The sequence below is a fragment of the Boleophthalmus pectinirostris genome, unplaced genomic scaffold (genome assembly GCF_026225935.1).
Source record: "Boleophthalmus pectinirostris isolate CB_2022bp ecotype Guang Dong unplaced genomic scaffold, ASM2622593v1 HiC_scaffold_19, whole genome shotgun sequence".
Classification (NCBI taxonomy): Eukaryota; Metazoa; Chordata; class Actinopteri; order Gobiiformes; family Gobiidae; genus Boleophthalmus; species Boleophthalmus pectinirostris.
The window spans coordinates 35,215,023-35,228,796 of NW_026571140.1; the positions used below are offsets into that span (position 1 = coordinate 35,215,023).

The 13,774-nt window shown below is 40.0% G+C and overlaps 2 protein-coding genes across 2 annotated transcripts in view; one reads left to right on the top strand and one right to left on the bottom strand.

Moving 5' to 3' along the window:
* The window catches only part of LOC110158820 (coiled-coil domain-containing protein 102A), a 187,098-nt gene that overhangs the window by 9,436 nt on the left and 163,888 nt on the right, over positions 1-13,774 (top strand).
* LOC129409162 (homeodomain-interacting protein kinase 3-like) lies at positions 117-3,080 on the bottom strand. The gene is made up of 2 exons (XM_055154341.1): positions 1,585-3,080; positions 117-162 (listed from the first exon to the last, which is right to left on the bottom strand). The coding sequence occupies exons 1-2, from the start codon at positions 3,078-3,080 to the stop codon at positions 117-119; spliced, it is 1,542 nt and encodes a 513-aa protein (XP_055010316.1).

Genomic DNA, 13,774 nt, shown 5'->3' on the forward strand with positions numbered 1-13,774 from the left:
GATTTATGGGATGGAATCGAGGTCTATGTGCCACGAAGTAATTCACCGCCACAATGCTAGGATGCTAGGATTTAAAACTGCATCGCTTCCCCTTGTTGTCTGCGTAGTTTCGACGTTCAAGTCAGGGGGACCTTCCAGCCAGGGGGACTTTCCAGCTGGTTCCTGATAAGAAGCATGTTTAAAAAGTAGGATTTTGTTCTGCTATTGAAGGTTGAACTATGAACTGATAGATCCCATGTATTTCAGAACATGTTTGTAGACGTATAAACTACAGGAGCAACATCTTTTTCTATAAAATTCTGTTAAAGAATAAAGAAATACCTGCAGCTTTTGCAAATTCATTATTGATACTTTGCAATGACATCACGCTGAGGTTGTTCTACATGTGTCTTTATGGTGAAATGTTCATCAGTTGCCATTGAGACACAAGGCACAAATCAGCTTCTATATCCTGATAAAATCAAATTTGAATGTAGTGTCATTTTATCGATCTTTCTGAAGCAGTACACATTTCTTCAGTATGTAATATCAATATAATACACATTTGCGTGCAGAAGTTTACTATGAAATTGTATTTTAAATAATTCTTTCATGTTCCCCATGTCCTATAACATCTGTATCTACTGATTTGGGAAGAACTATTAATTGTTTCTTTACTTGCCATGAACATAATTTGTAAGCAACGCAGCACAAGAAACTTAGAAAGCTACAGAATTTGTTCAAAAATTATTCAGAATCACTTTTAGGAAGGTCTTGCATATTTCAGTGAAATACAATTAAGATAAAATCCAGAAATAGTTGCGGCACTCTGGTGAGTAGGAGTGAGTAATTGAGTGATTAATATTGAAATTGACAATGAAATTGACAGATTATACATAAAGTGTGTGCTTCACTTGTAGACTATTCCTGAGGAGTAATTTAATCTGTGTGTGTTTGAGACCACATAATTTTTATTTTGTTTTTGTATGAAAAATTGTGTTGAGATATATTGTAACTTGCGTGTGTACAATATTGTATTATTGTAAAATGTATTTTAGTTTTTTTTTATGTTTATTGGTTAACTAACTTAGTTTCATAAAGGGTGCAATTCAGGGGGACTTTCCAGCCAGAGGGACTTTGTAGATGGTTCCCAATGACTCCATACAGAGATGTGTGTGTGATTTGTGTCTACAATTACATTATAATAATTTTCTGAACACGTTTTTCATTCAAGTGGAGTGTGTTTCAATATGATATTAAATTTGTCTTTCTCTATGGAACTTTGCATAATATTTGTTCTTTAAGAGGTACAAGAAAAAAACAATACACTACACTTTGCAGTAATATTTATACATTTTTATTTTTTTTTAAAGCATTGAGTCACTTCAGTCGCAGGAGACATGATGTCCTTCTCTTCACTGCAGATGTTGGTTGGTTTAGTGTTTTGAAGGCCCAGATGTGGTAGACCTTCTTGTAAACGTTGTAATACGTTGGAGCCATTTTGGTTTTCTGAAGGTTGGCCTGCTTGTGCCAGTTTTCCGAAGCTTAAATAATCTTGAAAAGAGCACCCGGAGATGATGCGGAATCAGCCTGCCAAAGAAGGACCTGGAGGCTTTCTGGGTCAGTCGGCTAATCTCCGCTTCTGTAGCATCTCCATCCTGGAATAGGTTCTCAATGTCCTCCAGTATTTCACCGCAGTCAGGCAGCTCCTTTTTCAGTGTTTGCAAAATAGTTTCTGTGTCTGTCTCCATTGCAAGTTTTGGTTCATCTTGTTTGATTTTGCAAACATCCACTTCTAAGGGTACTCCAACTGTGTCTTCTCCCTTAACTATGGAGACTCCCTGACAGTTTTTGGTAGCCACGTTTTTTTGGCTTTTGGATTTACTGCAGTCATCGGGACTGGCAATGAAAACCATGTTGTCCTCCAAATCCCAGATACTGTCCTGTGATGAATAGCTGACTGATTTAGGAACTCTTAAGTCCATCTCAGCAATGTCTTGGTTTGCGTCTCGTTGTGATTGTCCAAACTCAGCCTCAGTGACACGCATTAACTCGTGAGCGTTCCTCATGTAGTCATCACCATCAGTGAAGTGCTCCATGGTGATAAATGGGTGATCGAGGGCTTGCGATGGCGTAATCCTCTCCTCCGCGTCCAATTTCAACATTTTACTCAGCAGGTCGTGAAACTGCTCCACGTCTCTCTGCTCCTGATTTGAGACAGACCCTCTAGAGCCTTTGATAAGCTGCTCCAGGTTTGTTGCTGAAGGTTTGGAAAGTGACATCTTTGGATTCATCCCAGTGGTCTCCTTAAACTCCTGCAGAGTTTTCAGTCGCCACTTGGAGTTTTCCTGAACAAAGTACTTTGACGTGAACAACGCCGCGTTCAGGAGCTTCTCTGGTGGAACCCCAAAGAAGCGCACAATCTTGATCAGGAAGTCGAATTCGGAAAAGCCAGTGAAATCTGTGCTGCGGACAAACCAGCGAAGGAGACAGCAAGCCAGACCCCACATGTCAACTGCCTCCCAAAGTGGAAGACCCAGAGTTACTTCTGGGGCACGGTACGAAATTGGCTGCATCACTTCTCCAGTTAGTACTTCTCCAGAGTACCTTGCCAAGCCAAAATCGATCAACTTCACTTTAAATGGCCTCTCCTTTTGGTTTACCAGCATAATATTATCAGGTTTAACGTCCGTGTGCATTACACCAACACAACGTAAACCATGAAGAGCTGTCAAGAGCTGCTTCGCCATCGGTCGTATTTGGCTCAGCGTGAAACTCTTCATCCTTTTCCAGAGATGGTAGGCACTTACATCTAGCATCTCAAACGCAAGAGATCCACAGCCATCATGGTCAAAAAAGTCAACCAGTTTGACCAGATTGAAGCTGTCTGGGTGTAGCTCCTTGACGTAACTTAACATCTCCAATTCCCGGTGGAAATTTTGGGAGGAGGTTCTGTCATCTTTGAGGCGTTTTAGAGCGACAAGTTCCCCTGTCACTCGATCACGGCACTTGGTAACAGTACCGTACCCGCCCTCTCCGATGACTCCCAAAACCTCGTATTTGGTTTCGGGGTTGGTTTGCGCGAAACCGGTGAAATTCATTGCCGAAAACATATTGCGATAGTGACGATTCACGAGCTCTGCAGAGTGTGTGTGTGTTCACTGACTGCGTCTGTGCTCAAGTGACTCTTTATGTGTCTGTGTGGTTAAAGAACTGGACTGAAAACTCCATGGCAACGAAGATTCTAAAAGTTATGTAACAACATTCTATGCATATAGAATGGACTAATTAACTAAAATGCAAATAGATGTTTATATTTGATTTGTGTATATAAATCAAATATCTAATCGCTATGGCAACGCTTGTCAGTGAAATCGCCGAGCCCAAATTATAGTTCTGTGTCGTCTCAACGCACACTGCTGCCGTCGTTTTTGATTTATGGGATGGAATCGAGGTCTATGTGCCACGAAGTAATTCACCGCCACAATGCTAGGATGCTAGGATGCTAGGATTTAAAACTGCATCGCTTCCCCTTGTTGTCTGCGTAGTTTCGACGTTCAAGTCAGGGGGACCTTCCAGCCAGGGGGACTTTCCAGCTGGTTCCCGATAAGAAGCATGTTTAAAAAGTAGGATTCTGTTCTGCTATTGAAGGTTGAACTATGAACTGATAGACCACTAATCCCATGTATTTCAGAACATGTTTGTAGACGTATAAACTACAGGAGCAACATCTTTTTCTATAAAGTTAAAGAATAAAGAAATACCTGCAGCTTTTGCAAATTCATTATTGATACTTTGCAGTGACATCACGCTGAGGTTGTTCTACATGTGTCTTTATGGTGAAATGTTCATCAGTTGCCATTGAGACACAAGGCACAAATCAGCTTCTATATCCTGATAAAATCAAATTTGAAGTAGTATTTTATCGATCTGAAAACACTGAAAGAAAAAATACGAAATGTATTTAAACAACAAATTTTAAAATTCTTCCGTATGTGGCTCCTTGGGAAGAACTATTAATTGTTTCTTTACTTGCCATGAACATAATTTGTAAGCAACGCAGCACAAGAAACTTAGAAAGCTACAGAATTTGTTCAAAAATTATTCAGAATCACTTTTAGGAAGGTCTTGCATATTTCAGTGAAATACAATTAAGATAAAATCCAGAAATAGTTGCGGCACTCTGGTGAGTAGGAGTGAGTAATTGAGTGATTATTATTGAAATTGACAATGAAATTGACAGATTATACATAAAGTGTGTGCTTCACTTGTAGACTATTCCTGAGGAGTAATTTAATCTGTGTGTGTTTGAGACCACATAATTTTTTATTTTGTTTTTGTATGAAAAATTGTGTTGAGATATATTGTAACTTGCGTGTGTACAATATTGTATTATTGTAAAATGTATTTTAGTTTTTTTTTATGTTTATTGGTTAACTAACTTAGTTTCATAGAAGGGTGCAATTCAGGGGGACTTTCCAGCCAGAGGGACTTTGTAGATGGTTCCCAATGACTCCATACAGAGATGTGTGTGTGATTTGTGTCTACAAATTACATTATAATAATTTTCTGAACACGTTTTTCATTCAAGTGGAGTGTGTTTCAATATGATATTAAATTTGTCTTTCTCTATGGAACTTTGCATAATATTTGTTCTTTAAGAGGTACAAGAAAAAAACAATACACTACACTTTGCAGTAATATTTATACATTTTTATTTTTTTTAAAGCATTGAGTCACTTCAGTCGCAGGAGACATGATGTCCTTCTCTTCACTGCAGATGTTGGTTGGTTTAGTGTTTTGAAGGCCCAGATGTGGTAGACCTTCTTGTAAACGTTGTAATACGTTGGAGCCATTTTGGTTTTCTGAAGTTTGGCCTGCTTGTGCCAGTTTTCCGAAGCTTAAATAATCTTGAAAAGAGCACCCGGAGACGATGCGGAATCAGCCTGCCAAAGAAGGACCTGGAGGCTTTCTGGGTCAGTCGGCTAATCTCCGCTTCTGTAGCATCTCCATCCTGGAATAGGTTCTCAATGTCCTCCAGTATTTCACCGCAGTCAGGCAGCTCCTTTTTCAGTGTTTGCAAAATAGTTTCTGTGTCTGTCTCCATTGCAAGTTTTGGTTCATCTTGTTTGATTTTGCAAACATCCACTTCTAAGGGTACTCCAACTGTGTCTTCTCCCTTAACTATGGAGACTCCCTGACAGTTTTTGGTAGCCACGTTTTTTTGGCTTTTGGATTTACTGCAGTCATCGGGACTGGCAATGAAAACCATGTTGTCCTCCAAATCCCAGATACTGTCCTGTGATGAATAGCTGACTGATTTAGGAACTCTTAAGTCCATCTCAGCAATGTCTTGGTTTGCGTCTCGTTGTGATTGTCCAAACTCAGCCTCAGTGACACGCATTAACTCGTGAGCGTTCCTCATGTAGTCATCACCATCAGTGAAGTGCTCCATGGTGATAAATGGGTGATCGAGGGCTTGCGATGGCGTAATCCTCTCCTCCGCGTCCAATTTCAACATTTTACTCAGCAGGTCGTGAAACTGCTCCACGTCTCTCTGCTCCTGATTTGAGACAGACCCTCTAGAGCCTTTGATAAGCTGCTCCAGGTTTGTTGCTGAAGGTTTGGAAAGTGACATCTTTGGATTCATCCCAGTGGTCTCCTTAAACTCCTGCAGAGTTTTCAGTCGCCACTTGGAGTTTTCCTGAACAAAGTACTTTGACGTGAACAACGCCGCGTTCAGGAGCTTCTCTGGTGGAACCCCAAAGAAGCGCACAATCTTGATCAGGAAGTCGAATTCGGAAAAGCCAGTGAAATCTGTGCTGCGGACAAACCAGCGAAGGAGACAGCAAGCCAGACCCCACATGTCAACTGCCTCCCAAAGTGGAAGACCCAGAGTTACTTCTGGGGCACGGTACGAAATTGGCTGCATCACTTCTCCAGTTAGTACTTCTCCAGAGTACCTTGCCAAGCCAAAATCGATCAACTTCACTTTAAATGGCCTCTCCTTTTGGTTTACCAGCATAATATTATCAGGTTTAACGTCCGTGTGCATTACACCAACACAACGTAAACCATGAAGAGCTGTCAAGAGCTGCTTCGCCATCGGTCGTATTTGGCTCAGCGTGAAACTCTTCATCCTTTTCCAGAGATGGTAGGCACTTACATCTAGCATCTCAAACGCAAGAGATCCACAGCCATCATGGTCAAAAAAGTCAACCAGTTTGACCAGATTGAAGCTGTCTGGGTGTAGCTCCTTGACGTAACTTAACATCTCCAATTCCCGGTGGAAATTTTGGGAGGAGGTTCTGTCATCTTTGAGGCGTTTTAGAGCGACAAGTTCCCCTGTCACTCGATCACGGCACTTGGTAACAGTACCGTACCCGCCCTCTCCGATGACTCCCAAAACCTCGTATTTGGTTTCGGGGTTGGTTTGCGCGAAACCGGTGAAATTCATTGCCGAAAACATATTGCGATAGTGACGATTCACGAGCTCTGCAGAGTGTGTATGTTCAATGACTGCGTCTGTGCTCAAGTGACCCTTTATGTGTCTGTGTGGTTCTTAGAACTGGACTGAAAACTCCATGGCAACGAAGATTCTAAAAGTTATGTAACAACATTCTATGCATATAGAATGGACTAATTAACTAAAATGCAAATAGATGTTTATATTTGATTTGTGTATATAAATCAAATATCTAATCGCTATGGCAACGCTTGTCAGTGAAATCGCCGAGCCCAAATTATAGTTCTGTGTCGTCTCAACGCACACTGCTGCCGTCGTTTTTGATTTATGGGATGGAATCGAGGTCTATGTGCCACGAAGTAATTCACCGCCACAATGCTAGGATGCTAGGATTTAAAACTGCATCGCTTCCCCTTGTTGTCTGCGTAGTTTCGACGTTCAAGTCAGGGGGACCTTCCAGCCAGGGGGACTTTCCAGCTGGTTCCCGATAAGAAGCATGTTTAAAAAGTAGGATTCTGTTCTGCTATTGAAGGTTGAACTATGAACTGATAGACCACTAATCCCATGTATTTCAGAACATGTTTGTAGACGTATAAACTACAGGAGCAACATCTTCTGTTAAAGAATAAAGAAATACCTGCAGCTTTTGCAAATTCATTATTGATACTTTGCAGTGACATCACGCTGAGGTTGTTCTACATGTGTCTTTATGGTGAAATGTTCATCAGTTGCCATTGAGACACAAGGCACACATTAACAGACTGGTTTTAAGGTAAATCTGAAAACTGAAGAAAAAATACGAAATGTATTTAAACAACAAATTTTAAGAATTCTTCCGTATGTGGCTCCTTGGGAAGAACTATTAATTGTTTCTTTACTTGCCATGAACATAATTTGTAAGCAACGCAGCACAAGAAACTTAGAAAGCTACAGAATTTGTTCAAAAATTATTCAGAATCACTTTTAGGAAGGTCTTGCATATTTCAGTGAAATACAATTAAGATAAAATCCAGAAATAGTTGCGGCACTCTGGTGAGTAGGAGTGAGTAATTGAGTGATTATTATTGAAATTGACAATGAAATTGACAGATTATACATAAAGTGTGTGCTTCACTTGTAGACTATTCCTGAGGAGTAATTTAATCTGTGTGTGTTTGAGACCACATAATTTTTATTTTGTTTTTGTATGAAAAATTGTGTTGAGATATATTGTAACTTGCGTGTGTACAATATTGTATTATTGTAAAATGTATTTTAGTTTTTTTTTAATGTTTATTGGTTAACTAACTTAGTTTCATAGAGGGTGCAATTCAGGGGGACTTTCCAGCCAGAGGGACTTTGTAGATGGTTCCCAATGACTCCATACAGAGATGTGTGTGTGATTTGTGGCTAAAATTACATTATAATAATTTTCTGAACACGTTTTTCATTCAAGTGGAGTGTGTTTCAATATGATATTAAATTTGTCTTTCTCTATGGAACTTTGCATAATATTTGTTCTTTAAGAGGTACAAGAAAAAAACAATACACTACACTTTGCAGTAATATTTATACATTTTTATTTTTTTTTAAAGCATTGAGTCACTTCAGTCGCAGGAGACATGATGTCCTTCTCTTCACTGCAGATGTTGGTTGGTTTAGTGTTTTGAAGGCCCAGATGTGGTAGACCTTCTTGTAAACGTTGTAATACGTTGGAGCCATTTTGGTTTTCTGAAGGTTGGCCTGCTTGTGCCAGTTTTCCGAAGCTTAAATAATCTTGAAAAGAGCACCCGGAGACGATGCGGAATCAGCCTGCCAAAGAAGGACCTGGAGGCTTTCTGGGTCAGTCGGCTAATCTCCGCTTCTGTAGCATCTCCATCCTGGAATAGGTTCTCAATGTCCTCCAGTATTTCACCGCAGTCAGGCAGCTCCTTTTTCAGTGTTTGCAAAATAGTTTCTGTGTCTGTCTCCATTGCAAGTTTTGGTTCATCTTGTTTGATTTTGCAAACATCCACTTCTAAGGGTACTCCAACTGTGTCTTCTCCCTTAACTATGGAGACTCCCTGACAGTTTTTGGTAGCCACGTTTTTTTGGCTTTTGGATTTACTGCAGTCATCGTCTTCTGACTGGCTCCTTCTTTGTCCGTTATGAACAGACTCCTCACTGAAAGCCTCACCTTCACTTGGAAGGTCAGAGGATATCCAGTTCAATCCATCTTCTATTTCTCCTGGAGATTCCCGTAGGCTGCAAGCATTTGGAGAATACACCAGAAGCCCTGTATCTCCAATGGCGCCCTGATCTTTAATGGATTTCTCAGATCTGCAAAAGGAAACTTCACTTGGAGATCTAGTGGTAGATTTGTTGGTGTTGCTACTACTAGTATAGCCAATTGAGATGGAGGGACTGGAAATGAAAAACCATGTTGTCCTCCAAATCCCAGATACTGTCCTGTGATGAATAGCTGACTGATTTAGGAACTCTTAAGTCCATCTCAGCAATGTCTTGGTTTGCGTCTTGTTGTGATTGTCCAAACTCAGCCTCAGTGACACGCATTAACTCGTGAGCGTTCCTCATGTAGTCATCACCATCAGTGAAGTGCTCCATGGTGATAAATGGGTGATCGAGGGCTTGCGATGGCGTAATCCTCTCCTCCGCGTCCAATTTCAACATTTTACTCAGCAGGTCGTGAAACTGCTCCACGTCTCTCTGCTCCTGATTTGAGACAGACCCTCTAGAGCCTTTGATAAGCTGCTCCAGGTTTGTTGCTGAAGGTTTGGAAAGTGACATCTTTGGATTCATCCCAGTGGTCTCCTTAAACTCCTGCAGAGTTTTCAGTCGCCACTTGGAGTTTTCCTGAACAAAGTACTTTGACGTGAACAACGCCGCGTTCAGGAGCTTCTCTGGTGGAACCCCAAAGAAGCGCACAATCTTGATCAGGAAGTCGAATTCGGAAAAGCCAGTGAAATCTGTGCTGCGGACAAACCAGCGAAGGAGACAGCAAGCCAGACCCCACATGTCAACTGCCTCCCAAAGTGGAAGACCCAGAGTTACTTCTGGGGCACGGTACGAAATTGGCTGCATCACTTCTCCAGTTAGTACTTCTCCAGAGTACCTTGCCAAGCCAAAAATCGATCAACTTCACTTTAAATGGCCTCTCCTTTTGGTTTACCAGCATAATATTATCAGGTTTAACGTCCGTGTGCATTACACCAACACAACGTAAACCATGAAGAGCTGTCAAGAGCTGCTTCGCCATCGGTCGTATTTGGCTCAGCGTGAAACTCTTCATCCTTTTCCAGAGATGGTAGGCACTTACATCCAGCATCTCAAACGCAAGAGATCCACAGCCATCATGGTCAAAAAAGTCAACCAGTTTGACCAGATTGAAGCTGTCTGGGTGTAGCTCCCTGACGTAACTTAACATCTCCAATTCCCGGTGGAAATTTTGGGAGGAGGTTCTGTCATCTTTGAGGCGTTTTAGAGCGACAAGTTCCCCTGTCACTCGATCACGGCACTTGGTAACAGTACCGTACCCGCCCTCTCCGATGACTCCCAAAACCTTGTATTTGGTTTCGGGGTTGGTTTGCGCGAAACCGGTGAAATTCATTGCCGAAAACATATTGCGATAGTGACGATTCACGAGCTCTGCAGAGTGTGTGTGTTCAATGACTGCGTCTGTGCTCAAGTGACCCTTTATGTGTCTGTGTGGTTAAAGAACTGGACTGAAAACTCCATGGCAACGAAGATTCTAAAAGTTATGTAACAACATTCTATGCATATAGAATGGACTAATTAACTAAAATGCAAATAGATGTTTATATTTGATTTGTGTATATAAATCAAATATCTAATCGCTATGGCAACGCTTGTCAGTGAAATCGCCGAGCCCAAATTATAGTTCTGTGTCGTCTCAACGCACACTGCTGCCGTCGTTTTTGATTTATGGGATGGAATCGAGGTCTATGTGCCACGAAGTAATTCACCGCCACAATGCTAGGATGCTAGGATTTAAAACTGCATCGCTTCCCCTTGTTGTCTGCGTAGTTTCGACGTTCAAGTCAGGGGGACCTTCCAGCCAGGGGGACTTTCCAGCTGGTTCCTGATAAGAAGCATGTTTAAAAAGTAGGATTCTGTTCTGCTATTGAAGGTTGAACTATGAACTGATAGACCACTAATCCCATGTATTTCAGAACATGTTTGTAGACGTATAAACTACAGGAGCAACATCTTTTTCTATAAAATTCTGTTAAAGAATAAAGAAATACCTGCAGCTTTTGCAAATTCATTATTGATACTTTGCAGTGACATCACGCTGAGGTTGTTCTACATGTGTCTTTATGGTGAAATGTTCATCAGTTGCCATTGAGACACAAGGCACACATTAACAGACTGGTTTTAAGGTAAATCTGAAAACTGAAGAAAAAATACGAAATGTATTTAAACAACAAATTTTAAGAATTCTTCCGTATGTGGCTCCTGGGCCACATACGGCGCTTGGGTTGACTCTGACCGGCCTTTTTAAGATCATTTGGAATTACAAAATAAACATATTTTATAATTTTACTTCATGCATGGACTAAAGCTGCGTTGCTTTTATTTTAGAGGTGTTTTTCTAAATTTTTTGTAAGGCAACTTTACTTTTTCATTGTTTAGTCATAACATAAACTCTTATCAGTCAAAACAATTCAATTTACTACTTTTTATAGAGAAATACAATTAATATTATGCAGAATTAAGTTAAACATTTTGGCTCGGCCCTCCACAATATTTTCTGTTTCTCATGTGGCCCCATGGAAAAAATAATTGCCCACCTCTGTGTTGAGGAATTTGATTTTCAACAAAAAAGGTGAGAGTGACTAACTGGAAAACTGTTGGCTACAAAACTAAACTAAATCAGATCTTTCTGGACAGATTGGAAGATCAGATTAAAATCTTGGGTAACAGAGCTTCAGAGGTTGCCTTCAGTGAGCATCACATCTGCAGAGAATGTTAAGGACATCAGCTGCAAAGTATCTATTATTCCAACTCAAATTGTTATTACTATCAAGTGTCCTGCCTTAACACGACGCACACCTGTTTCCATGCATTCCTGTTTTCATCTTGCCTCTCCAGAGTAGCCAAACTATTGCATTGGTATAATACTGAGCCATAACTCTTTCCTATATTCATTGTTTTGATGGCAGCTAACGCAAAGCAGACCTTCGTTCTTCAGATCTGGTTATCTATCAAGAGGTTTGCACAATGCTTTCTAGTAAACAATTACGACGCCAACTTTGCCAAACTCCCCCAGAGGTCACAAACTCAAAGTCAAATAAACAAATCATTCAAACAGATTATCTCCAGTGGAATTTGGGTTTAAATGTTTTAAACGCTGGATTCTGTTTAACATTTGTATAGAAATCGGTCCGGGTGGTCTTTATAGCTGGGGGCAAGACGGCCAAAAATAAATGTTATGGAAAAAGCAGAATGAGGAGAAATTGGAGACAGTTTTTTTTTTTCGAGTTATGTTTGATTGTTGTTGTCTGAACCCAATTTGTTTTCAGTGTGTCTATCCTCTTTCATAGTGGGTGATAACTTTGTACAATAGTCACACTGAGCCAGACCAGTCACTTTATTCAAGACATTTTCAAGTTTATCCATAAATTACAGATTATTTTGTTGAGATGGAGGATGATATTTAGAGCGTATCTGCGTTAAATCTCCAGCACAGGACAATATTTTGTTTTGGTCAATCTGCTGCCCATAAAATACACACACAAAGCTTTATTTTAACGCTTTAATATGAAGAAATAACTACACAGCTCTCTTTATAGGTTTGTGCTTGTAGTAAATTTAAGTCACATACTTTGGGGGAAAATAATCAAATCATCGGTATCTGTAACATCGATTAAAAAAAAAAAACACATCTGCCAATCTTTCTAATTTAGTTATTTGTTCAGGATTTAAAAAGACTCAATACAATTTCCTCTGCAAAAGTTTACAATTTGGGCAAACTGTTGAGATTGTGGATGTCTAAGGTCTATAGTTTTATAATGAAGTGTGACAGTGGCCAGTTTGTCTCAGGACATCCATCTCGTAATAAGATTAATTAAGCACTTAAGTTCCAATACAAGCAGTCCCATCATCCCATGCATAATAAACCATGATGTATTTTATAGGCGTCTTTAATAGAGGAGCTTGTGAGTGATTCAACAAAAAGCGTACACTGTGGTCATGGGTGATGGTAGTTTCTACTGCTTCTAAAGTTTCCAGTCTTAATTTTGATAAACAATATAGACTACTAAAAAGACGATTAAAAGGAGATAACGAAAAGTTATTGCCTTTTAATAGTCTGATTTTTGTACCAAACCAAATGCATTTGTTCTGACAGAGGATTGAAAAATCTATGGCACAGTGGCAGATTTTATTTATTTTATTTATTTTGCACATATAAGATGACAATAAAAAGAAACACACTAGATAAAAAGTAGGTGCCGGAAGAAACAAAATACCCAATAGGGCGTAATATCAAAGCCTCCACCTTATGAATACATTAAAACTTTTACATTATCATTGTGCATAAAAATGTATATATATATATAAAAATTACATTTAAACACCATGCATTAAATTCTTTTGATTCAAACATGGATTAAAACACAATAAAAAATCCACAATTGAAAGATTATCAAACATTAGCATGAAATATCAAACATTTCCTCAAACTCTTTTTAAACAACGCCTCTGATCTGCCGTGACTAACCAGATGTGAAAACTGCTCCAGAATTTACAGCCTCTGTATCGCAGGCAAAACTGAGCTCTTGATGTGACAAATTTTGAAACATGAAAATTATGCATTTGATGAGTTTTGTATCTATGAATCTCTGCATTAGTTTTAAAATAAGATTGACCCTACACTTCTCACATCTGGGTGGGTTTCTTCCAGGCACCGGTTTCCCCAAGAAGCCAAAATGCATCAGGCAAAATCCTCGATAGTTCTGACCAAGGCATCGCTCAAGATCTGGAGATGGGCCCCTGAGCGGTGACTATAAATGGACATAGCTAACCTGCTAGTCACTGCGTTCCAAATAGAAAGTGAGTATAGACGCGCTTCCGGCTCCCTCAACTCTGGCTCCAAGTCACTTTGTATTCGAAAAGTAAATCAGATGGAAAGTCCCCCAGAAGTGTACCCTTTTATGAAACTAATTTTGCATTTAAAAGCACTGCCAGGGTAGCCTGATTCATCAGCCAGTTTGAAACCGTCTGATCTCGCAGCATTAGAATTCATTTGCTCAACGGTAGACGGGTTCTTTTTTTTTTTTTATTTAACCAATTGCTGCTATTTGGTCATGACGTATGTAATGCGCCGCT